At 36.1% G+C, this 25111-nt stretch overlaps 1 protein-coding gene across 10 annotated transcripts in view; it reads right to left on the minus strand.

Annotated features, from left to right (window-relative positions):
• SLC16A7 (solute carrier family 16 member 7) overlaps window positions 1–25111 on the minus strand; it is a 183321-nt gene that overhangs the window by 74935 nt on the left and 83275 nt on the right. For 3 of the 10 annotated variants that reach the window (XM_025882845.2, XM_073900746.1, XM_073900749.1), the window contains 2 exons: window positions 7573–7701; window positions 5274–5517 (listed from right to left, as the gene is read on the minus strand). In XM_025882845.2, the coding sequence (XP_025738630.1) occupies window positions 5274–5487 (214 nt within the window). In that variant the 5' untranslated portion in view covers window positions 5488–5517; window positions 7573–7701. The other 7 variants (XM_073900747.1, XM_073900745.1, XM_073900744.1 and 4 more) reach the window with 6 other exon arrangements.

Here is a 25111-nt window from a genome sequence, read left to right on the forward strand (position 1 = left end):
AAATCTATCACAGTGTAGGTATAAAAGATGCACAGCCTGCTTGCTTGCATAGGACTATCCAAGTGTACTTTTGGGACTTTATAAAGCTAGGGTGAAAGCCCTAGGGAGATCTCAATCACAGGAATGAAATGAACTTTTTTTGTTTTTTTGGCTGTGGCTAAGAGACAGCACCATATGAATTATTTTAGTAGGCTCCTTCGTTCAGCAAAGTATTTAGAGCACAAAGCAAAATAATGTAGTGAGCTTAGACTTAGAAAAGAATAGAAAAATACACGTTCTATATTATGACCACCAACCTCCCATGCCTAAAACATTTTGCTTCTTGGCCTCCAGTAAAAAAGAAGGCTCAGTGGTCTGATGCTTGTCCCCCTGTTTAAAGTATTCCATCATCAAACCATCACCCTTACCTTAGTACAATTGGCAGTCACTGCTCACATAAAACAGAAGAGTATGTTACCATGGAGACAAAGCCAACTCTCCCCTCTAGAACGGCTGATTCTTCCAAGTCATAACAGATATCACCAGAAAAATAACATGAGGTACTCACAGAGATTGGCAGCCCCAAATCTGTACTCCATTATTGTGTAGCTAAGCAGGTTCACATTATCTTTTGATAGAGTAACAAAGACAAACATTGTACTAAAAGACAATCCTATGTAATCACTGTTTATAAAATAAATCCCTATATCCATCTAAACAATGTGGAAAGTTTAATTTGTAATGTTTTCTGCCTCTACTTAGTGCTTTATTAATGGAGTGACCACTGTGTTTGACCTATTTGCTGAAATTTGCTAGAACTCCAGGAGACCATATGGATGACCAGATGGGTTGCTATAATTTAATGTCATTATTCTAAGGATGAAGTCAGGGATAAACATAATTTGCATTCTTTTCCATCCTTCCTGCATACCTTTTATTAGTTTCATTTTTAATTCAGACATCAGAAGGGAAGATAATATCTTGCTACCAAGGCTCAGATGCCAACTAATTACTACAAGAGACTCCAGTCCTGACATCACAGGCCAGGCCTCAGAACACACTCCATCTTACCCAGTGACCCCACAGTGGTGATTAATAGGTTGAGTGCTAAGCCCTAATGAGGGTGTCAGATCTTAGATGTTCTCTAGGCTAACGTAATTAGCATTAGGTTGAACCAAGTATTTCAGTTACTCGGTAGCGAGCCTCATTAAACTTCATACTAAACTATATGCCTTTTCACCTTATGGTCTTTGAATTTATTTTATAATCATCAACCTAAAAGGCCTCTATATAAAGAGATCTTTCAAATATTAAAGGATAACTTAAATATTTTTAAATCAATTATTGATCTTCTTCTACAACAGTGAATCCCTATGTTGTACCTGAAGTGTTTTTTAGGGATGCTTGCCGAAATGCAAGTTTCTGGATTCCACCAACAGAAATTCTGCTAAAATGGGGTTTGGGAGAAGACCTGCAACTATGCATTTTTAGCAAGACACACATGATTCAGAAGAAGAAAGTCTGTGGACCGTATTTGAAAAAATACTACCACTTTGGTAATAGGACCAACATCTGTGTCTTAGATTAACTGAAACTAACAGATTTTTTTGTTCTAAATAGTTATTATGTTTATGAAAAAAATTATCTGCATCCACATAAGGGGGACTGTTTTCATATTGGGATTATGTAATTTTAAATGTACCAATTATTTCTTACTGAAAGATTAAAACCAATTATTAAGATAAGATTATCAAGATAAGACACCATGTAAAATGTAATGAGTTCTCCATTAACCAGTGGATATGGCAGGTAATAACATTTCTTTCCTGCAGGCCATGGGTGGACTGCTTTTCCACTTTCAAGGGAAAGACCACAGTGTAGCAAAATTTCTACAATTACTGACTTTTCTCCGTGGCCAGAGATGATAAACAAAATGTCTCAGTTCTGATGACTAATGATACTAAGAAATATTCCAGCAACTTGGTGGATCTCACCCAGATATTACCATCATCAATTACTACGTAAGTGTCTTTATGTGTCTAGCATTTGTTTTCTTGAGACAAGCAGAAAATCCTCAATGATCTTTAATTTAGACAGATTTTTTCATCTATTACCCTAAACATTTTAAGGTATTTTTTTTCTGAATTGGTAACTACTTACTTAACCAAACTACTATTTTTTTTTTTAAATAGGCTCCATGCCCAGCATGGAGCCCAACACAGGGCTTGAAACAACCCTGGAATCAAGACCTGAGCTGAGATCAAGAGTCAGATGCCTAACGAACTGAGTCACCCCGGTGCCCCCAAACTACCATTTTTGTGATGAGCTTCAAAAGAGTTCTATTTTGTGCTTTTTATTTACTTATTTATTTATTTGAGAGAAAGAGAGAGAGAGAGTGAGAACAGAGGGAATAGGCAGAGAGACAAGCAGACTCTGAGCTGAGCCTGGAGTCCAAAGCAAGGCTCCATCTTATGACCCTGACATCATAACCTGAGCTGAAATCAAGAGTCAGACACTTAACCAACTGAGCCACCCAGGTGCCTGTCTTTTGTGTTTTTTTAACATGTATAATATCTATTAAAAATAGGAAAATAAGAACATGAATAAATTGACAAATTTATTAAATAATAAATACATATTGTAGGGATTTACATATTATTTATTTAATGGTTTGAGAAAAGAAATTATATAATTCTTCATTCTAAACCTTTCTGTAGATCCAACCAGGGAGTGGAAGGCTATCATATGACCATGACAAGTCTATAAATATATCCTACTTTCATTGGATGAAGAATGATTGCTGGGGTACCAAGCTCTCTCTGAGACTTACAGGATGCTATCTTACTCTATTTCTTCCTCTAGGAATCCTGCATTTTCCAGCAATCCTGACTCCTATCTTTAGGTATAGCAGCATAAGTATTCTGACCAGTAGAATATGTCAGAAATGTTGTTTACCCCTTCCAGGCCTGGCCCTTAAAATATCACACATGATCTTCCATGCTGTTTGCATTCATTCTGTCTAGCCAAGGGGAGCAGATTTTGGAAACACCACAAAGTCTCATGTGATAGCATAGCCATCAGATGAAACACTGCTTGAGCAATAAGTAAACTTATATTCCTTTGAGGCACTGGGACTTTGAAGTTATTTGCTTTAAACTAATAAATTCAATTAAGACTTGACTTAACAAAAAAGTTATACAAATTTTTGTCTTGCTTATGAGTTAGTCAACTACCTATTCAATATAAAATTATGACTGTATAGTTCAAATTCAGTAGACTTCTATGAATTCACTAGAGGATTCTGTTTCAGTTGTATTTAAAAGGGTGGGGACTATGTATCTTAACATCAGCATATTTTGGAGCTCAGAACAAGATGACTTGTGTGTTGTTCTAGTAAAACATTATTAAATAACACCTAACCCCTGCAATAGAGGAACAAAACCAGGTACACAGTATTTATTGTTTCTATAGTCATCAGAAATAACACAGAATCCTTAAAGCAACTGTCCAAAGGAGATACTCAGAAAGTGCTTTAGAAGCAGAATTTTTCATTGATACACTCAAATAGCATTTTAAAGATATCTTTCAGTAGTGGAACAAAAAATACAGCCATTTAACCTAACTAAAAACCGTTAAGGGAGACATACTGGATTAATGTAAATCACTGACATATAGAAAGCAGAAAACACATACCAGTATGCACACGTGTGTGTGCGCAGATACACACACACACACACACACACACACACACAGAGGATAATTGGAGGATCGCATTTTCACCTTGGTACTACCATAAAGAAATAATATCCTGTAGATTAATTATCATGTCACTGACAAATGACCTTGGAAGGGGTAGAACCTGAATCAGGTCTGTAGAAGGCCTGGCCTAGATCTGGTTCTATCACTTTCTAGAAGTAAAGAGGAAGATATGAGAAAAGCAGAAGAGCACAGTGACTCAATATTTGGAGTCTCGATTTCTACCTGTCACTAATAAGCTGTTGTTCTTGGGAAATTATTCTATGTCTCTATTTCTTCAATTATAGAACGGAGAGAAAATAATACTTATCTCACGCATTGTTAAGAGAATTAAATCATATGATACATAGCAAGCATTTAGAGAGGACTTAGCTGAAAGTAAATACTAATAAATATTGGATATTATTGCTAATGGTATATTCCCTATCACTATGAGCAATATTATCCTCAACTGTAAGGTAAGAAATTGTGGTAGATGATTTGTATAATTTCTTTCAGTTCTTATATTCTGAGTCTATACCTGTCTCTTAAAGTCAAATATCCCGATGAAAAATGAAAACTCTAAAACCTAAATATTTTACATAATGACCTTAAAAAATGTAGAGGCCATCTGGTCTGCTGTTGAGATTGATTTAAAGAAAATAACTGACATAATAATGCATTAATAATTACATTTTTTAAGCATTCAGAAGTGATATGGTTCTTTGATTTGTTCTCCCTCATGAATCTTACCCTCAACTGAATACGGAATATAACAGGATAATTGTCAGACAACCATTTACATTTTAAAATGTCATATTTAGGGATGCCTGGGTGGCTCAGTCGGTTAAGCATCCAACTCCTGACTTCAGCTCAAGTTATGATCTTACAGTAGTGGGATGGAGCCCCGCATCAGGTCTGCACTCAGTGGGGAGTTGGCTGGAGATTCTCTCTCCCTTTCTATCTCCTTCTACCCCCTGCCCTGCTCTCTCGCTCTCTCTCAAAATAAATAAGTAAATCTTTTTTTTAAATGTCATATTTAATGAGTACTACAGAGGTAAGAATTATTTTGATCACACAAACTTGAATGGATCCAGAATCTACATGGTAACTCTCCATTTTCGCAGCTGAAGGTGAAGTACTTAGTAGGCTTATAGACTGTCAGCAACTGGAGTTTCTTTCTCATTAGGATGAAAGCATTTCTACCAACTGTAACAATGGTAGGAAATGATACTAACACTGTGGTATAGACTTTATTCCAGATTAAATGGAAAAGTGCCTCCCTTAGAAATTCCATAATTTAGTAAAGTAAACCTTACTTTGTTCAAAGAAATCCTCATTCAAATACTGTAGTCATACTAAAGAATGAAGTGAATATCTCAAGATGCAGAATCAATAAAATTATTAAAAATTCAGTTGGAATTATATTTTTGGTTGGTTTTAAGTGACTACAATACAAAAACAGAGCTTTAATATACCAAGACATTAAATGTAAAACACTGTGGCATGCAAGCATTGTTTTCTTAATCTGGAATTCCATTTATTCCCAGAAACCTTACCTCCTGCATACATAACAGCCAGCATAATGGATGATATCCATGCTATTTCACTGTAGGTAGTGTTGAATATTTGCTGAATTTCTTTGAAGAACACTGTGACAGCTTTGGGGAATGCGTATGAAAATCCAATGGAGATAAAAGATGCTCCAACCACTACCCAGCCCCAGCCTCCATCAGGAGGTGGGTATAGGGGGGCGCCTACTGGTGGTGGCATTTCTGTTCCTCTATTCGAGATTCAAGTAATCTATTAAAAAAAATGAAATAACAGTTTAAACCTTATTTCCGTTTTCAGATATTACTCTTGATAGTCACCAAAATAATACTTTATGGTTATAAGTATATAATTTCTCATGAATACTTTTTAATACTCTTATACTAAGAAAATTAACCAAAAAAAATGGAATGAGGTATGTAACTTTGTTTTGGGCTAAAAAATGAAGCATTTAATTTGTTTATAGAAATAAAAACTACTCAAATAGAGAATTCAGATCTGTACTGAAGTACCAACCCAAAAATAAAAGCTATCTCTATCTGAATTCTAAGCATAATAAAAAATGGAGCTGTCATCACTTAAAAACAGAATACTTTCTTAATCCAAATATTTAAGATTTTCTTTACAAAATTAAAAAGGACCATGGATTAAATCTGATAGATTTTAAAGAATTAAATAGTAGATTTTTTTAATTATTAGAAATATTAGATTATTAGAAATATTTCAGAATTTTTCTACTTTTAATAACAGAATATGTAAAAATATTTCAGCATGGACCTATTTTCTGGACCCGTAGCATTAGAAGTTATATGGTTTTAATGAATTAATTTTACTGCATTTCTCAAAATGGTGCTACATTATTATTTCATGAATGATATATTTTATGCATTTTTTCATAGCAGTAAAATTCTTCCAAATAAATAGATGGTACATTATTGTTTGTTAAAAGAAAGGACTTCTCTTTGGATATGTCTAGGAACATTTAGCTGCTAGCCTTATGGTATAATAGCACTCACTCTCCTGTGGAAGAAATGATCACATATAGCTTCACACAACTGAAATTAAATTAAAAATTTCTTGGTTCCCTAAAATCAATGTTTCTTTGTGGAGTAATGCTGTTCACTTAGCTTTTAGCTGTAACTGCCAGCATTTTTCAATATCTTCTTACTACTCTCATTTTATTTGTGAATATGTTTCAATTGAAATGTAGAAGAAAAAGAATTTTCTATTGGTAAAATAATGTGGGAAATAAGTTAATAAAAACTAAATTTGCCACATGTTTTCAGAAAACCCACCAAAAAACTAAACAGATATCTATGAAAACAAAGACAGGTTTAATTTTTGTTTACTGTCAAATTATATCAAGGATATTTTCAGTGATCTTCTATATGCACTTTTTAGATTTTGAATGAAAATATTCTCTACATTAAACTTTTCTAATTTGTCCATCGTTATACTAAAGAACTTGGCTTTCAGAAATTCATAGAGGAAAAATGATAAAAATGAAATTTAAAATAGGTAGAGAAATTCTCTGCAATTTTCCTGTTTGCATAAAAGAATCTGTCTTTCATTATTAATTCATGAGTTTAAACTACTGAGGCTTTTATCACATCTGCTATTATAAACACTTAGAAATACAACCGGATGATTTTCTTCTCAGCCACTTCAAAAATTTTTTCTAAATAATCTTAAATATATTATTTAAATATATCAATATGAATATTGAAATTTACTAATATTCAAATCATGTTATGAATATGAATACTGAAATTTACTAATGAGCTAGGTTGATGTTGCGATTTCTATTGTATAGACAGGAATCTATGCTCATAGAAAACTGAAGGGCCTTCAGTTTTTTTCTCCTTAATCCTCCTTTTTTGTATTGTTTTTTTCACCAGTTTATTTCTGTATGTAATCTTTTGTATCTGTTTCCAGCATATTGACTTGATTTATAAATGCATACTCCAGGTTGAGAGTCACTATTCATGCTTCTTCACTTCCTTACCTCCTAGCTGTTTAGTTTTTTCCATATAAATTGATATCTTATGATCTCTTAACTAAATTATTACAGAGTGGACCCTAACCAATTAACCTTGAAAAATTCCATTTCTAAGATTACCACCTGTTCCTTATTAAACAACTCTTGGGTTGATCAATAGTCAAGATCCAATTCATACACACTCACTGGTCTCATGTTATCTTCCTATGCACAACTCTGTAATATTTTCCACAACTTATACCTGTTGTGTCTTTCCTTTTATATATGGAAATAATCAAGAAAAGCAGGAATTAAAAGTGTTATTTTACCTGTTGATAGATGCCAACTTGAACAGGTATTTTTGGATTATCCGTGGAATTTTACGTCTACTCACTGTTCCTTGAAGTGATATGGGAAGACAATGCAAAAGGAGAGAGGTAGAGCAGACTCTGGATTATCTAAAGAAATGAAAAAAAACAAAGGTTACATGTATAATTGAGTTCCATAGGCCCCATCAGAGCTTTAATTTATCCCAGGATATTGTGACCATGTTTTAGTAATTAGCAAAATTTCTTTGTCAATCCATTGATAGAACTGCTAATGTATGAACAAAATGATCAAACATATATGCATGAGAAAAAAATTATAAGTATAAAATTAAGAAATAGGTTTTTTAAAAAAATAAATAACATTAGATTGCATATTTACCATTACGAGAAGAAAATTTATTGGCATTCATTAGCTGTCCCTCAAATAATTTCCTATACTCATTTAAATAATTTGCTCTAAAATTCCGTTAAAGAAACTATCCATTGACAATGGAAACAGAAAGTTTAAAAGATAATTATTAGAATATTATCAAACAAACTGAGGGTTTCAGAAGGGAGGGGAGTGGGGGTAACAGGGTGATAGGTATTAAGGAGGGCAAGGTTTGTAATGAGCACTGGGTGTTATACGCAACTAATGAGTCACTGAACACTACATCAAAAACTAATGATGTACCGTATGGTGGCTAACTTAACATATTAAAAAAAAGAAATATTATCAATAATATATATGTCTCACAATGAGACAGACTGCTCATGAAAAGGACTAAAAGCATTTTAGGGATCTTCTGATTTAGAATTAAAACTTCCTAATCAGATCTGGGTGACAGATATTCCTAATATATCAAATACTTTCATTTCAACTTAAATCTTGTGCTGAATACATAGAAGCTAGTACTTAGAGTTTATTTTGTTTAGGTTGGACATTCCTTTGCCTAGATTAAAGCTGAGAAAAAGTCAATTCTGAATTAAATAACCAGTTGCCTGCTTTGCATGTAGGGCCATGTATCCTAAAGTGTTGAAAAAGGCAATGCAGGCCAAATGAGATTTGTATGAGAAGATGAGGAAAGCCTGTGATCTAGTTGCCAAGTCAGTAAGAAACTATGATAGGGACTAGAATGATTAGTCAGGGAATTATAAAGTCATGAATAAAATCTGAGAAATAGATAAGGCTGAAATTTAAGTTTTTAAAGAAGATTTATTCATTTAGAGAGAGAGAGAACCTGAGTACGGGGAGGGGGTAAAGGGAGAGGGAGAGAATCTCAGGCAGACTCCTTGCTAAGCGTGGAGCCCCACACATGGGGCTCGATCCCAGGACCCTGAGATCATGACCTGAGCTGAAACCAAGATTCAGACACTTAACCAACTGAGCCACCCAGGCGGCTCTGAAATTAAAGTTTTAACTTGTGTTCAGAATAGAGTTTATGCTAAATAGGTCTCCTAGGTCTGGGTTAACAGCGGAGAGAAGAAACATCTGTTCTGGTCTTACCAGGAGTCTTGGGAGCCTTCATAACCTTTTTAAGCCGGGTAAATCAGGGATGGCAGCCCCATCCTACTACATGTAACCAGCCCATCCAAATGCAGAAAACCCTTTATATATTTTGAAGAAATACATTTTCTATCAGTTTCCTCTAGCAGACAGAGATGCCCTGAGTTCAGGGCAAAGCCTCAGAGGAAAGCCTGAGGCATTTCTGAAAATTGGGCTCTGACCTTTCAGTCTATACTTAATTATCATCATGCTTTATGGAGGTCAGCATAGAGGCCACAACAAGAGATCTTTACAAGTCCACATTCTAAATGCTCTCCAACATTTCTACAAACCTTTCATATAAAGGTTTAACCTGACTAGTCTATTTTCTTACAGAAAGACCAACCCATACTCATGGCTTTTTTCAATAAATTGGCCAAAAATCCAAGAAATTATAACTTCCTGCTTGGTAGTTATATAAATCTATTTTACATCCCTTTCTCTACATCTATCAAACTATCATATTTTAATATATGTTTATGCAAATATATTCATGTGATCCATATATTGGTCTTTAGGTTTAAAAATGAAAAGAATTATTTTAGAATTGTGTGTCCTACTAAAAAAAAAAAAAAAAAACAGTAGAAGATCAACAATCCTTAAGAATATGGGAAAATTTTCCTTTAATTTGGGAAAGCAACTATTTTGGAGATTGCTTCCTAAAGTCCAAAGAGGCATAAAGTTTATTTGTCCCTACAAAAGCTGTGTTAGTTACTACAGCTAGAAATTGGACTAAGCTCTCAGCTAATCTGGTTTCTTGGCAGTCTGCATATATGCCACTTGTTTCATGATAACTTTTACTTATAACAGGATGCACGAAAAAAATGCTTTTTTCCAAAGATTCAATTAATTATCATAATCCTATGAATGAAGAGGAAGTGATGTTTTTAATCATATTTAGAGATCAGGGCATAAAGGAACAGAGGTGCAAAGTGATTTTTTTCCAAGGTGTAAAGTCCAGTAAGTGATTAAATTAGTACCGTGACTAGTATTTTTGTTAGGCCCATTGTTACTGATGTCACTTTAACAGCACATTAGAGCCTGCTCTTTCTGCTTATAAATATACTCCTTCAGTTTTATGTCCAATGGTGAATTTCCAATTTCAATTCTTGCACATATCCTTGCCTGTATTTTCCATTGGAATTCAAATATTTGTTCTTTGTAATTCTAAACCTCAACTATCCCTTAAAATCTTTAGAAATTCATCATTATTTCAGCTTATTTATATCTACGCTATATTTTTTTTGAGTATATAGACTACAATATATCATTGTCATTGACAAAAGGGTGACTTAATGACTACTGAAAACATTTATCTATTTCAAGTGTTTTTAAAAAACTTACATGGTGGGATGTGCTAAAGCCCCAAACCTTGCCTTATCTTCTAGAAATCAATATGGGTTGATTAATCTAAGGAGAGGAAGATGTAGGACAAAGAAATAATAAAACCATTAGTGATGATCAATGGTGAGACTCTAGTGTTATATTTAAGGTCTTTTCTCACTTAGTTGTACAGAATATCAGAATTTCCTTTATATACTTTGTGAATAATTATTTCATCAACTACCCAAATCTAAATCAGGATGAATCAATTTTATGAACCCTTATCAATAGTCTAAGCCATGCAGAAGTTTATGTTTCAAAAGATAGTCCAGAAATAATGTACTCAGCAAATTAAATCCCAAATTAAATCAATGGATGTTAGGAGACTATTGACTTGGCTATAAATTAATCTAGATAGCCTACAGATAAAGCATGACTTGTTCTTCACATCCTACCTATGTTTTCACCTAAAGGAATTACTATGTTCCTTAAAGAATAATGAACTAGTCTTTATGCCTTCTACTTCCTTTTTCTTATACAAAAAGATACAGTAGTGTCAAATTAACGTACAATGTTTAAGTTTAGATGACAACTCACCCGATTTTGTAACAGGAATTAAAATGAACCAAATCTTCTCTTTTCCAACAGGTAATTGAATTAAAATTGGAATCTAATCCTGAGAGGTTATTTTATTCTTCCAGATGGACCATGTTTTAAATCCTATAGACTGATTTACTTTGACAACTAGACAAGAGACGTATCAATAGTGGATAGCCCACAAAATGTCAGTAACACAAAACCTATTTTTAGATGTGAACTACTGCCGTAGTTAAAAGGACTCTGAGAATACTAATTGATAATAAAGGTCAAACTAACTAAGATGTTTTTATAATGGGCAAATTAAAAAAAAATAGAAGTCAGCACATATTTATAAGGAAATGGAAATGGATATCCCACACCAAACAATTCCTGATTTCTAATACTATACTTTGAGTGTGTAAAAGCAGTTGTCGTGGGCTGAATAGGGGCCCTGAAAAAGATATGTTCATGTCCTAATCCCTAGAACCTGCAATATATCTTAAATGGTCCCAGAAACTGAGTGTTTGTGTTCCCTCAAATTCATATGTTGATACCTAATCCCCAGTTGTGATGGTATTTGAAGGTAAGGCCTTTAGGAGGCAATTAGGTCAGCAGGGTGAAGCCCTCATGAATAGGATTAGTGCCCTTATAATGAGGGCCCAGAGAGCTCCCTCTGCCAAGTGAAGACACAGTGAAAAACGGTTGTCTATGGGGACACCTGGGTGGCTCAGTCAGTTAAGCATCTGCCTTTGGCTCAGGTCATGATCTCAGGATCCTGGGATTGACCCCCACCTCCGGCCCCGGGGGGGGGGGGGGACTCAGTGGGGAGTCTGCTTCTCCCTTTACCTGCCACTCCCCCCTGCTTGTGTTCTCTTTCTCTCTGAGAAATAATAAGAAGAATAAATAAATAAAATCTTTAAAAAAAATTAAAGAAAAAAACTACACACCCACTTGGGAAAAAAAAGAAAGGGAAAAGAAAAGAAAAGAAAAGAAAAGAAAAGAAAAGAAAAGAAAAGAAAAGAAAAGAAAAGAAAAGAAAAATGGCTGTCTATGACACAGGAAAGGGCCCCAGACAGACACTGAATCTGCTGGCACCTTGATCTTAGACTTCCCAGCCTCCAGAACTGAGAGAAATAAATTCCTGCTATTTATAAGCCACCTAGTGTATGGTATTTTGTTACAGCAGCCCTAACAAACTAACATAAAAATTGGTACTTGGAGGGGGAGGCTGTCATAAGAAATAACTAAAAATGTGAAAGTGGATTTGAAACTGGGTATTAGGTAGAAGCTGGACCAGTTTTGAGGTGCATGAGAGAAAAAGGCTATTACCATAAAGAGATTATTTAGGGTGATTCTGATGACAAGCAATTAAGAAAAACGGAGACTGTAAAGAAAGCCTGAGTCTTCTTCAAGAATACCGAAGTTAATCCTAAACAGAATGTTCGTAGAAATATGGAGGGTAAAGGCCATTCAGGTGGGGTCTGACAGACACCAGGCACGTGTTATTAGACAGTGAGGGAAAGGCAATCCTTGTTCTAAAGTGGCTAAGAACTTGGCTGAACTGTGTTCATCTTCTAGCTCTACTGAAGAACTTGTGAGTGATGAAATCGCATGTTTAGCTGAAGTTATTGCTAAGCAAAGTGTCGAAGGAGTGGCCTTGGTTCCTCCTGACTCCTTATAGTAAAATGCCAGAAGAAAGAAATGATTTAAAGGTAGAACTCTTAATCAAAAAGGAAGCAGAATTTAAAGATTTGGAGAACTTTCAGCCGATCCATACTGAAGAGAATGAGAACGTGTGGTCAGACAAGAACACTCAGAGTGTGGGCAAAACCCTGTTTGGTAAAATCAGCCATCGCAACAGAAGCAGCGGCTATTGTTGAAGACAAAGGAAGAATCAACCCAAAGACAATTCAGAAATCATCAGAGCTGCCCTTTCCATCACAGGACCACAGTGCTAGGTCCCTGGGGGCAGAATGGTTTCAAAGGTGGGGCTGCCTGAAGGTGGTTTCAAAGGTGGGACCTTGGGGTGCATTGTTCAGTGCTGCCTCACATCATGGGCTCTGCACGCTGCACTCCAGAACTGAACTCCTTGGCTGCCCCGGGTGTAGCTCTAGCGGACACAGGAGGCAAACTTTGGTGGTATCCACACTCCTCTACCATCTCTTGTCAGTATGCAGAATGCAAGAGCCATGGGGGCATGGCTGCCTCCACCTGGATTCCAGAAGATGTCTGGAAGGGTTGCAGGATCAGGATCCTAATAAGGATAGCCACGGATATAAGACCCCATCCTGGCAGGGCAGAGCCCAGGCACAATACTTCTGCAGGGATAGGGCTACTGCAGAGAGCCCCAACGAGGGTGATGCTCAATGGAGCCCTGGGGACAGGGCTGTCCCCAAGAACCCTGAGAGTGTTCACACTAACTCTGAGAGCTGCAAAGATGAGACCATAGCCCAGTGGGTCCAGAAGGCAGAGCATCCAATAAAAGATTATTCTTGATCCTTAAGATCTAATGTTGTTTGCTCTAAAGATTTAATATTGGGTTTTAGACTTACTTGGAACCCCTTCCTTCTTTCCTATTTTTCCCTTTTGGAATGGGAATGTCTATCCTATGCCTGTCTCACCATTATATTTTGGAAGATTTCACAGGTTCATAGCTAGAGAAGAATTTGCCTCAGGATGAATCATACTTTGAGTCACACCCATATCTGATTTTGATATTTAGATGAGACTTTGGATTTTATACTTTTGAGTTGATGCTGTATCCTCCCAAAATTCATCTAACCTAATCCCCAATGTGATATTTGGAGGTGGGGCTTGTGGGAGGTAATTAGTTCATGAGGGTGGAGCCCTTGTGAATGAAATCAATGTCCTTATGAAAGAGGCCCATCAGATTTCCCTCACCCCTTCTGCCATGTGAGGGCACAAGAAGACAGCCATCCATGAACCAGGATGCTGGTTCCCACCAGACACAGAACTTGCTGGCACCTTCATCTTGGGCTTCCCAGCCTCCAGAAAGCCACCCAGCCTACGGTACTTTGCTGTTGCAGCCCCAACAGACTAAGGCTTATATCAAAAGAGGTGACTGAGTTAAGGATCTTGAAAGAGGAGCTGATCCTAAACTATCCAGGTGGTCCCTAAAGGCAACCACAGGTATATTTATAAGAGAGAGGCAAAGGGGGTTTAAAGCAGACACATAGAAGAGAAGACACACAGAGGAGGCACTGGTATGAAAATGGAGGCAGAGCATGAAGCCAGCCACAAGCCAGTCTTCTAGGTACATGTGAAAAGCTATTAACAGTTGGTGCCTTTGGAAAGAGGTGACATATAATTCATATGTTTTTGAAATGTTTAAATGTTCTATAATGAGTATATCTTAGTTTTCTATTAATCTTTACAAAAACGGCCAACACAAAACTTTAGTATGCAAATATATATCCCCTTATATATTAATTTGGTTGTGAGTTGTAGCAGATAGTTCTATTTGTACTACATATAGGATTTTCATGTCTTTTTTTAATGCTTTTTTTCCTGTTAGCTAAATTTTAATCATACTACAGTAAAAAGAAATTGGCCCCTGTTTCTAGATCTTACCTAGTAGTTTTCATGGTGTGGCTCCTAGTGGAGGAGCATAAGCATTACATAGTAACTTGGTAGATGCCTAAATTCTAAGGCACCAGCTCAGATCTGCTGGATGAAAACTCTGCGAGTGGGACCTAGCAAACCACATTCAATAAATCCCCCAGGTGATTCTCATGTACAACAATGTTTGAAAATTGCTGGTTAGGCTTTTTCTCTAACACACCTGCAAGAATTGGCTATAATTGTTGTAGTAAACTATCTACAGTTCTTGAGCCATCATGATGTTTCACCACTGCGTTTCACACCTGCTATTTCTTCCACTGGAAGTTTTCTTCACCACTATCTTCTTCCATCTGACTAACTTCTGTCTATAATTTAAGGTATAGATAGACCTCAGCTCCTGTACCTGTGAAGTCCAACTGTAACCCCAATCCTAACTCCCTGTGTATAATTTTACCATAACACGTATATCACGTAACACATATATCACACTTCCTTGGCACTCTCCCTTATTCTTGAGGACAGAATCTATCTTATTTAACTTTATTCTCAGAACTTGGTAGGTGTTCAATAAATATCCTCAAAGGAATGAAAGTGAAAGAGAAATGAGTGTCTTGGAAATAAGAATTTTTATCACTTATGAATTAGCATACAGATACGCAGTACAGAAAAAAAAAAAGTTAAACACCCTTGTGTCTGAAGTCAAAACTCCCTGAATTCCCTGAATTCTCACCACATTTGAGATGTGACATGTAATTTCTTAGTTTCCACTACTGTAAAATGAGAATTACTGTAAAATGAGAATTTTAACAGTGACTATCGCACAAACTTAGTGATCAGTTAAGCATTCAATAAAGCTCTAGTAATTATTAGAATTATTATCCAATAGCATTAACGGTATGCAATCTAGTTTGTCTGGATAAGAGGAGTCAGCCCAAACTTTTAAATATGTTTTCATGTCTAGAAAAAAACTTACCTGAGTATTTTACCTATTAGCACTTTAGGGAGGATTGTAATAGATCAGTGTGGTTTTACTCTGTCTCTCCTTTCCCTCTACAGTTTTCAAAGCCAAAAAATCCTTTCTGGAAATAAAGTCTTACTCAGAATCCTAGGACCTAAACCTGCTACTCTGGTTTATGGGGGGAGTCATAAAGATCCTAAATCTCTATCTATTATCATTCTGACTTCCTTCCTGAAATCGTCTCTAAGGTTCCTCTTAAAATACTTAGAATTCCTTGGAGCATAGTTGGAAAGCCATTCAGATTATCTTTCTTACCTTTCATATTCAGTGACATTCTCTGGTCAATCTGGAAAAAATGGAATTCTCTCTAACAGATTTTGGGTCTTCCATTTTGCATTTAGTCTTCAAAAATTGTCTGGTGTTTGTTTCTTTCTTCAATTTGAAAAGAAGGTAATAGACTGGCACTAAGGGGTGTTTAAAAAAAAATTCCTGGATTTTTCTAGGAAGATCACAGGGCCAGAGAATACCTTTTTCACTTTTCTATTAAAAAGCCCATTTCAAAAATCGAGTAAAGAAAAAAAATCCATAAGATCTCATGGGACCAATTACGAGATTCAGAAATATGCTAGAATCCCCTAGAAGTTTCTTTAAAATACAGTACCACTGGGGGCAGGATTAAGAAATAGTAGAAAAGCAAGGTGAGTCAACCTGGCCTGAGGCATGAAGTAATATGGTCTTCCATTTCACCAAGATAAGCTCCCCTGGTCTACTGACCCCTCTGCCCACCAGGTGGTTGAAGCTTCCTATGAAGCACTGCTCTTTTTAGAATCCTGAAAATATTTAGTTCCATCTATGACATGTCTCTTTGTCACCCAATGCCTTGTCAGCATAGTTTCATGATTCTAAAACCCCGGCCTCCTCTCTCCCTTGAGTAATCATGTTTATAGTAGGGGGAAACTAAAGACAACCTAATGCGCAAACTTGGGAAGTAGGTGAATATATTACTGTCATTCACTTGATAGACTGTTATACATATATCAAATGATAATTATGAAAATTGTGTAATAATATGGGAAATATTTATTATATAATGTTCAGTGAAAAAAGGATGATATGAACTTGTATGATAGCAAACTTCAAAATATGTGACAAAAAAGATGAATTAAAAAAAATACATACGGGGTGTCTGAGTGGCTCAGTCGGTTAACCATCCGACTCTTGATTTCAGCTCAGGTTTTGATCTCAGGGTCGTGAGTCTAAGCCCCGCGCTGGGCTCCACACTGGGCATGGAGCCTACTTAAAAAAAAATACATAGGCCATAATCTTAGGGGAGGTTTGTAGGAAAAAATACATATATATTTTTAATTATACTAATTTGAAATAACATTTATTATAATATCTTAATATATAAAATACCTTAAGTTAATCTTACACATCTAATTATTTGCCCTAATTTGGGGGTTTATGTCTGCTTTGAAAAATAGGTTAACTCATCTACAACCAATTCAAATATGGTTATTGTAAGAAATACAGTGAAACTGGAAGCTATATTTTTAAAGATCTTACCTCCATTTTTGTTTCCTTTTTGTCTTGTTTTATATTGTTTTGTTTTTAGTTATACCTAAATGAAATTATGAGGCTTTTCTATAAGTTGTAGAGAAGATACCCAGAGATGGTCTCCATGCATCAATTTAGATATAAATGACATTTGCTGATTATCAATTACCCACATAAATAACATTTGTTATAATGTTATAACATTGCCTCTGAACATATAAATAACATTGCCTCTGAAGTTACAAGTAAGCATCACTGATTAAGACACCTGACACTCTGACATGTGTTTTTTCTATTCTGTGTAGTGGTTATTGTCTCCATCTTGCAGACAATGAAACTGAAATTCAATCATGTTGAGCATCTGTTTTTGAGTCTATCTGCAGCAGCGGTTTCACTCCAGGACGGGGCTCTCACAGAGTTGAACACTGCAAATGTCCTACCATCTTCATGTTACTCTGCAATCATGGACTGCTGGTGGCGTTCATATATTGCCACCCTTTCTTCATCCTACTAGATTTTACCTGTTCCAATCCTTGCTTCGCTTTTAGTCACTTGCTTAGGATTTTTGCCCTCCCTCCCCCCATTTTACCTGGGTCCCTCCCCAGAGACTTCAGGAGACACTCAATTGGTTGGTAATTGCCAAAATAGGAAGAGGAAACAAAAGCTAGAGCCCACAGAAAATTAAGCATCTGTGGATTCAGGGAAACCATATCAGCAGTCAGGATTATAAAATTTAGAAGGGAAGGGCTGTGGAACTCTTAGGAACCTAATCAAGTTGACAGTTGTTTCTTCTACTATACATTTATGAGAGAATTCAATTGACAATTAATTTTTTTATTCCTAAGTATCTGTCCTGGTCTACCAATCTTTGCCATACTTCTCTGCAGGCAAAATATATTCTCTTCCCACTAACTTTGGACATGCTTCATCAATGGGATATAAACCAATAAAGTTTAGGCCATATCCAAGAGTCACCTTAAAGTATGTTTGCATGTTTTGACTCTATACCTATAATCCTTACCTTCTAATATGAAAACATGTCCCTAGATCTGTGAAAATGAGAATATGTTTGAAGCTCAGCCAAGAGCCAACCAGAGCAATAGTTGACCCATATATCCAAATAGCGTGAGTAAGAAATGATGTCTATTGTTGTAAGCCTTAAGATACTAAAGCTGTTTGATAGAACAACAAAATCTGAGGTGGTGTGTAAAACAAAATCCTAAAATGTGTGGCAATGGCTGCAGGGATAGGTAGATGGTTGAGAGGACCCTGTTAGAAGAGATGAGAGAAATGACAACTTATGTTAGGCAGAGACAAAACATTTGGTAAAACTATTTGTGTGTGATATCTTGGAAGGCAGAAAAGGCACACAAAGCAGTTGGGGTTTTGGGACAAGAGATGTGGATAAAGAACGTTGGTTGCATGAACTAATTTTAATTAGCTATATTTAATAAACGCTAGCAGCAGCAATGAGGTCATTAATAGATTTTATCTGTTTGCAAGCAGGGATGAAAAGGAAAAAGGGACGATCCATGTATTACTGGGACTTGCAGCGTTATAGGACACACTTTCCCCATATTTAGCTTGGTAAAAGATTCTCAAATTAAGACACTGTCCCAATGCAAAAACTGAATCGAAAGGTCACAAAAGCAGGGGAAAAAGACAAAACCGAGATTGTAGCCTTAAAGAGATTTTATTAAAGTCTCTTACAGGCTTAAGTCAGACACCAGTAAATTCTTTCAGTTAAAAAAAAAAAAATGGGAGTAAGGGTGGAGAAGGTATGAACAGTGCTAGAAGGTCTAGTAAACTTAAATTGTTTATAATTAACTCTATTTAGAGAGGCATATCTCACAAAGAACTGAGATTGTTCTTATTTATACTAACTAGAATCAAATAATTTAAAAAATATTTTTAAAAGGTTATATTATAAAATGTACTACAAGCCTAGATAGAAAGGAATAGTGTCTGTTGGACATGTAAAATGACCAAGTGATTAAAACGATTCCTATCCTGTATCTTGCTTTATGTGACATACAGAGATACAACACTGGAAAATTCAAATACATATATCACAATAAATGTCACTAAAGTGTTGTCACCCTTTGAGCAAGTGACATTCACATTGGCTCTTAGTTTCCTTATTTGTAAAAGGACAGCAGGATTAAGCGTTCTCTGAGGTCCCTTTCGGTTTCTATTTGATCCCATGACACTAAAATAGTTCTATTTTATAGACTTTCTTAGCCTGTGAAATACAAATTTCTTTCCTTCTCTGGAAAAATGCTACCACCATTCAAAAATAAGTAATGAGCAGATAGTCATTATTTGAGCAAGTTTTCCAAGATTCTAAAAACTATAGGCTGAATAAGGAAAAGTTCTTTTGAAAGAATCTTTTGAAGGAATTCCATTACGTAAGGGGATTAGGCAGTGTGCTTAAATACAAGATGCTCCTAAAGGCCAAGTATTAGCTCCTTAAGTGTGCTTAGAATTTTATTCAATTCCCATATTACAATTTAGTTTCCATAAAAATTATTATATGAGATCCTCAGAGGATCTGATATGTGTTTGAATGGTTTTTCATTATCAAGTTTAAAATAGTGAAGCATATTTCCTTGTTCTTTAACAGAGTATGTTCCCATAAACTTGGGACAATTTGGCTCAATGTTTCAAATAAATCACATGAAGATATTTTTCCAAGACAGAATGAAAACAGCACCTTCTACATTATATATTCAAAGTATTTTAAAGAACTATGTAATATTTCAACTCATAGACTATATATATTTAGTTCCCATATTAGCCCAATTTCTAAATCCTTAAATAAAAAAATTATACTATACAACTACCAAATGGGAATCATGTCATCATATATTGTTCAGTAAAAATATCATGTTTGACAGAATTTTAAATAGTCACTAAAGATACCATTAATAATGCCTAAGAATTGACTACTTATAAACACCAAAAGGTATTCCTCTTGTCAAACTTACATGTAAATTTTCTGACACTGACATTGGTGGGGACCGTTAACTTCAGTCATTTCTTAGAAAAGATCAATAAAACCTAGCTGAAATAAGAGAGCTGAAAGTGATTACTTTCATCCCGTTTTATGACTTTCTCAAGATTCAGTATGAAGATCTTCTCTAAGGAAGGTTCACTATGAAGTTCCCCAGAATTCACAATTTCAAGCCCTCCTATTTAGAACCTGATGTTATTGTTATGGGATATGCACTGAACACTGATAATGAAGTTGGCGCTGACTGGAACAAAAATGAACCCAAAGTTAAAAATAACCGGGATGAGAGCTACAGGAGTTGCTGAAAATAAATCAGTTGGTTCGATCCTGCTTGACACTTCTGGAAGGTCACCAGAAAGAAGCATCATCCCAAATGCAGAGAAAAGGAAATCAGCTCATTCCCTTTCTACTTTCCTTACAGTACTAGTTAAGACTGTGAATCCCACAAAAATACAGAAACAAATGCAGTCCCCTGAGAACAGATGACATACCTGCACCAAACCAAGTTAGAAGTAACAAAATTATTAGAACCTTTTCATCTTTGCACATTATATCCGTCGTTCCCCCACTTAGCTTTCTCCTAAAGGCCAGGAGGCTTCCCTCTCTCAGGTTTCACTGCCACCTGGCCAGGGAAGATACTGATAATTCCAAACCATTTAATCCTAATTTAATTTCTCTACCTTTTAATCGTTTTATTAGTTTGACTTTGTTTCCACCTTGTCCTTCTCACATAGATCTGGGCACCCACCCGCCCTCTCAGAGCAGAAACCCTTCTGCCTCACTGGGTACCACTCTATTCCAGGTGATTCACTCATAGTTGTTCTGACTCTGCCCATGCCAGGGAAGAGCTCTTAATTCCTTGCCCTGAGGCCTCCCCTACCTTCCTTCCTGCTTTACCAGAGAGCGCTAAGCTTTCTTTTGACTTTTTGTTTGCCAGTCCCACACATGCCAGTCTGACCGACAGCAGGACAAGCAGCCAGGGTAGGAACTGTGAGCTGCAACCCTTTCTCGCTAGGACTTTCCAAACCTGGGAACAGCAGAAAGGAGATGCCTATCTTTTACCCCCATAGCAAACAAACCTTTCCTTCCTGTTCTGTTCTAGACAAAAAGACAACCTTTTTTCTCACGCTAATTCATTTACTTATCATTATTAACGAAGTCTCTCTCTTGCCTTTTTAAGGGATTTGGTTCCAATAATTTTCACACTTCATTTTTAATTTTTAACATATTGGCCTTTTCTGGTTCTTTCCTTTAGTCTACAAAATGTGTATATCTCCTCAAGCCTAAAAAGAAGAGGAAAGTGGGGCGCCTGCGTGGCTCAGTCCGTTAAGCATCTCAGGTCATGATCCCAGGGTCCTGGAATCCAGCCTCACGCTGGGCTCCCTGCTCATCAGGGAGTCTCCCTCTGCCCACTGGGACTCACTCTCTTGCTCTCACTCTCTCACTCAAATAAATAAAATCTTAAAAACTAAAAAAGAATAGGAAAGCATGACCTTCTCTAGTGACTGTTTTTTCCTTGTACTGTCATTATATTTCTCTCATCTTCACTTCAAAACTTCATGCAAGGGCCAGCTTTCCTTATAACTTCTACTTTCTCACCACCTACTCATAATTCTTTGCTTTGAAACTTTCACTTGCAAGCTTCACTGAATAAATTTTCTCTTGAAAATGAGCTATGACTTCCTAATCTCCAAAATTATTGTGGCTCCTCTCATTAGAATTTCTATGGTATTTAACAATATTTAATTGTACTTTGTACTTGAGACTTTGGCTTCTATTTCACTATTTTACTACACCTCCTTCTATGGCTAGTTTTCCTCTTTAGGTCCAACATATGTGGGTTCTCATAAAGGCTATATTGTTGATTCTCTCTTCCCTTTCCTACTTTCCATAATATTGTCTACCTCTATAAACTCAGTTACCACTTTTAGACGTGGTGTGTTCCAATTCTCTATCCTTTGTAGCAATGCTTTTCCTAAGTTATAATTCTTTATTTCTTAGTACTTCCTACACATTTCAAAAGGATATCCCACTGAAATGTTAAATTCCCTTAAGTCTATTAATTGTAATAACAGTTCCTAGGCTGAAAAACCCTAAGTCCTTTCTTCTGCATGCATAATTTTCTCTAATAGCTCTTGAATGCATCTTTCTCTCCATTTCTCTTTTGACTACCATAGTTCACATCCCTGTTCATCTCACACTGTCCCCTAAGGAACTGTCTCATCTTCAGTATCCCTTACTTGCCTCCCATACCCCTCCACACATCCAGCTTCCCTTTGATGCACTTAGCAGGATTAATCTCCCAACAATATCCTCAGATTGGGTTACCCCACACCCAAAAACTTCAATGGCACTGCAGAGTCTTGAATTCAAGGCACTGCAAATTTGACTATTCTAAATCTTTCTTGCTCATTTTTACCATTCTCAATGCAATTTACCATTCTCTCTACTCTACTAGGGAACACCTGTCTCCCAGGATGTTTACAGACATTACAAGGATATAAATAATCAGGTAGCTTTGAGGAATTCTCTGCTAAATGGTGTATTTATTTCACAATTTCTCAAAGTCTTCAATTTGCTTTAGTTATAGGACAAAAAGCTCCCAGACTTGTTTTAGTGCAGGAAGTGTTTATTTTCCCTCCAAGAAATCTAGCACCCCTTCATTTACCCAACCCTCCTACATTGTCACATGAAGAAATAATACCCATCCTTCCATACAAATAAGCGATGCCTTTTAATATAAAATCATGAAAGTCTGGCTAATAATTTATAAGAAAGGAAAATCCACATTCTCTAAAGTCTCAAAGCTATTTGATTCTACCATACCATATTTTATTTTTGAAATTATTCATGTCTATCTCCCATCCTGGACTGTAAGTATCTTGAGACCATGAACCATGAATAAATCTTATTTATGTTCTCTATCGTAACTACCACAGTAACCTCAGATTGACTAAACAACTTCATTCTAGGATATATAAAATTTGACACTTTTTTTTAATAGTACTTCACTTCTAGCCCTTTAGAATGAAGAAATTTATGTACATTCAAATATATAAACTAGCACTTAGTAATAATATAATAATCCTAACATGGTGTTTGTTACTCATACAATCCTAAAACAGACATTGGGGCTAGAATCTGCAGATAATGACAAAATTTACTCAATGGATTTAGTTTAAATGGCTAAATTTATTTCAGTAAATGGAGTACAGGATTCACACAGCACTAAATGAAAGTAGGTAAATTTTGGTCTCACAGAAAACTTTTTAAAAGCCAGTCAAATTCCAGTCAAACTACTGAAAATTCCTGGTTTCACCCAGTTCTTTTGGGGTCAAACATGTAAAATTCATTACCAAGGAACTTGGGGAATAAAGCTGCATCAAGGGATTCATGGAGTCTGGGACTACTTGGCTCTAAGCTGGCCCCTCTAAGTGATGGAAATAAATATACCTTTGAATCTAGCCCTATCTTGAGAGGAGTTCAGACTGACTACACCATGTCCCTTAGAGACCTATGAAAATATAACCTGAATGTCACTAATGCCATCTATACCTAGAGCTGACTGACTCTCTCAAAGGAACCAGTAAGAGAGATCTCCATCCAAATATAAGAAATACTATAGGTTGAATCACTATTTGAAATATTACATTCAATAATAATTGACCTTAAAAAGGGGCTGCAAAATGAGAACCACTCTTCATCCCTCTTCATTCCCTACCATGCTTACACCTTTCTCTAACTAGATGCATCTCTTGATAAACAGAGAGATTATTATAGCAGACAATTTGGTTAGGAAAAATATTATCAATAATTTTTCTACAATTTTTGAAGCAGTTCTATTTTAAAGAAAATGTTTACAATGAGCAATGGAGGCTTCTAGATTCAAAGGAGAACAGTATGTTTATACAGAGGATTGTTCTGATTCAAGTAAAATGGAGGTTCCCAACTATGCTCAGAGAGCTAGTAAACTGAAGATGATTCTAGGAATCCATTTGCACGAATTGATTTTGTTTCATCATTGTTGTTGTTTAGTCTCGCTATGTGGCTACAGGCTGAGAGCTAAGTGCATGGAGACCTACAAAAGAGTAAAACAAAGCAGTAAACAAGATGGATGGCATGGTACCCGTACTGTCCAGTCTGCAGATTCTAATGGACAGAGAGTCCATTAGAAATGTTCTCCCAAGATTTTGAAGCTCTGTGCATACTGATGTTTTAAGATTCAGAAGATAAATTTGGTATAAATTTGCCCCCATTACTGCCTGCATCCCAGCTTCAGGTCCTAGATAATCAATTATTTTGGAGCATCAGAAGATAAGGTCTTTTCCATAGGCAATGTTTTGTTTTTGTTGTTGCTGTTGTTTCCACTGAGGGCATTAAGAATGGTGAGAAACAGTAGTGGCAAAGCTCACTTGATCTCTTTCTGATCTCATGTGATTCCTGGAAATATTTGGTGGAAGACTTTTCAGAGAATTCAAGGCCCTTGTGAAAAAGCAAAGGGTGAAGAGTCAGAAGAACTGGGATTATTAATATCAAACTGACTCCATATTCAGTTAATATTCAACAAATATCAATTGAAAGTCTACTATGGGGGCGCCTGGGTGGCTCAGTCGTTAAGCGTCTGCCTTTGGCTCAGGTCATGATCCCAGGGTCCTGGGATCAAGCCCCGCATCGGGCTCCCTGCTCAGCAGGAAGTCTGCTTCTCCCTCTTCCACTCTCCCTGCTTGTGTTCCCTCTCTCACTGTGTCTCTCTCTGTCAAATAAATAAATAAAATCTTAAAAAAAAAAAAAGAAAAGAAAGCCTACTATGTGCCAAGTGCAGTGGCTACAGTGCTGAACAAAATGAATTCCCACGGGTGTGTATTTCAGTGGGGGAGAAGTACAAAAAGAAAGTTATAAATATAAATAAGATAATTACATTTGATACCTTACATAAAGAAAATAAACAGGGTATTATGATAGAAATTCATCATCTGGGGCAGGGTAAACAATAAGAGTCTGC

Source organism: Callorhinus ursinus, unplaced genomic scaffold, assembly GCF_003265705.2.
Source record: "Callorhinus ursinus isolate GAN/ISIS: 27379988/994484 unplaced genomic scaffold, GSC_fseal_2.0 scaffold14, whole genome shotgun sequence".
In the NCBI taxonomy this organism is placed as follows: Eukaryota; Metazoa; Chordata; class Mammalia; order Carnivora; family Otariidae; genus Callorhinus; species Callorhinus ursinus.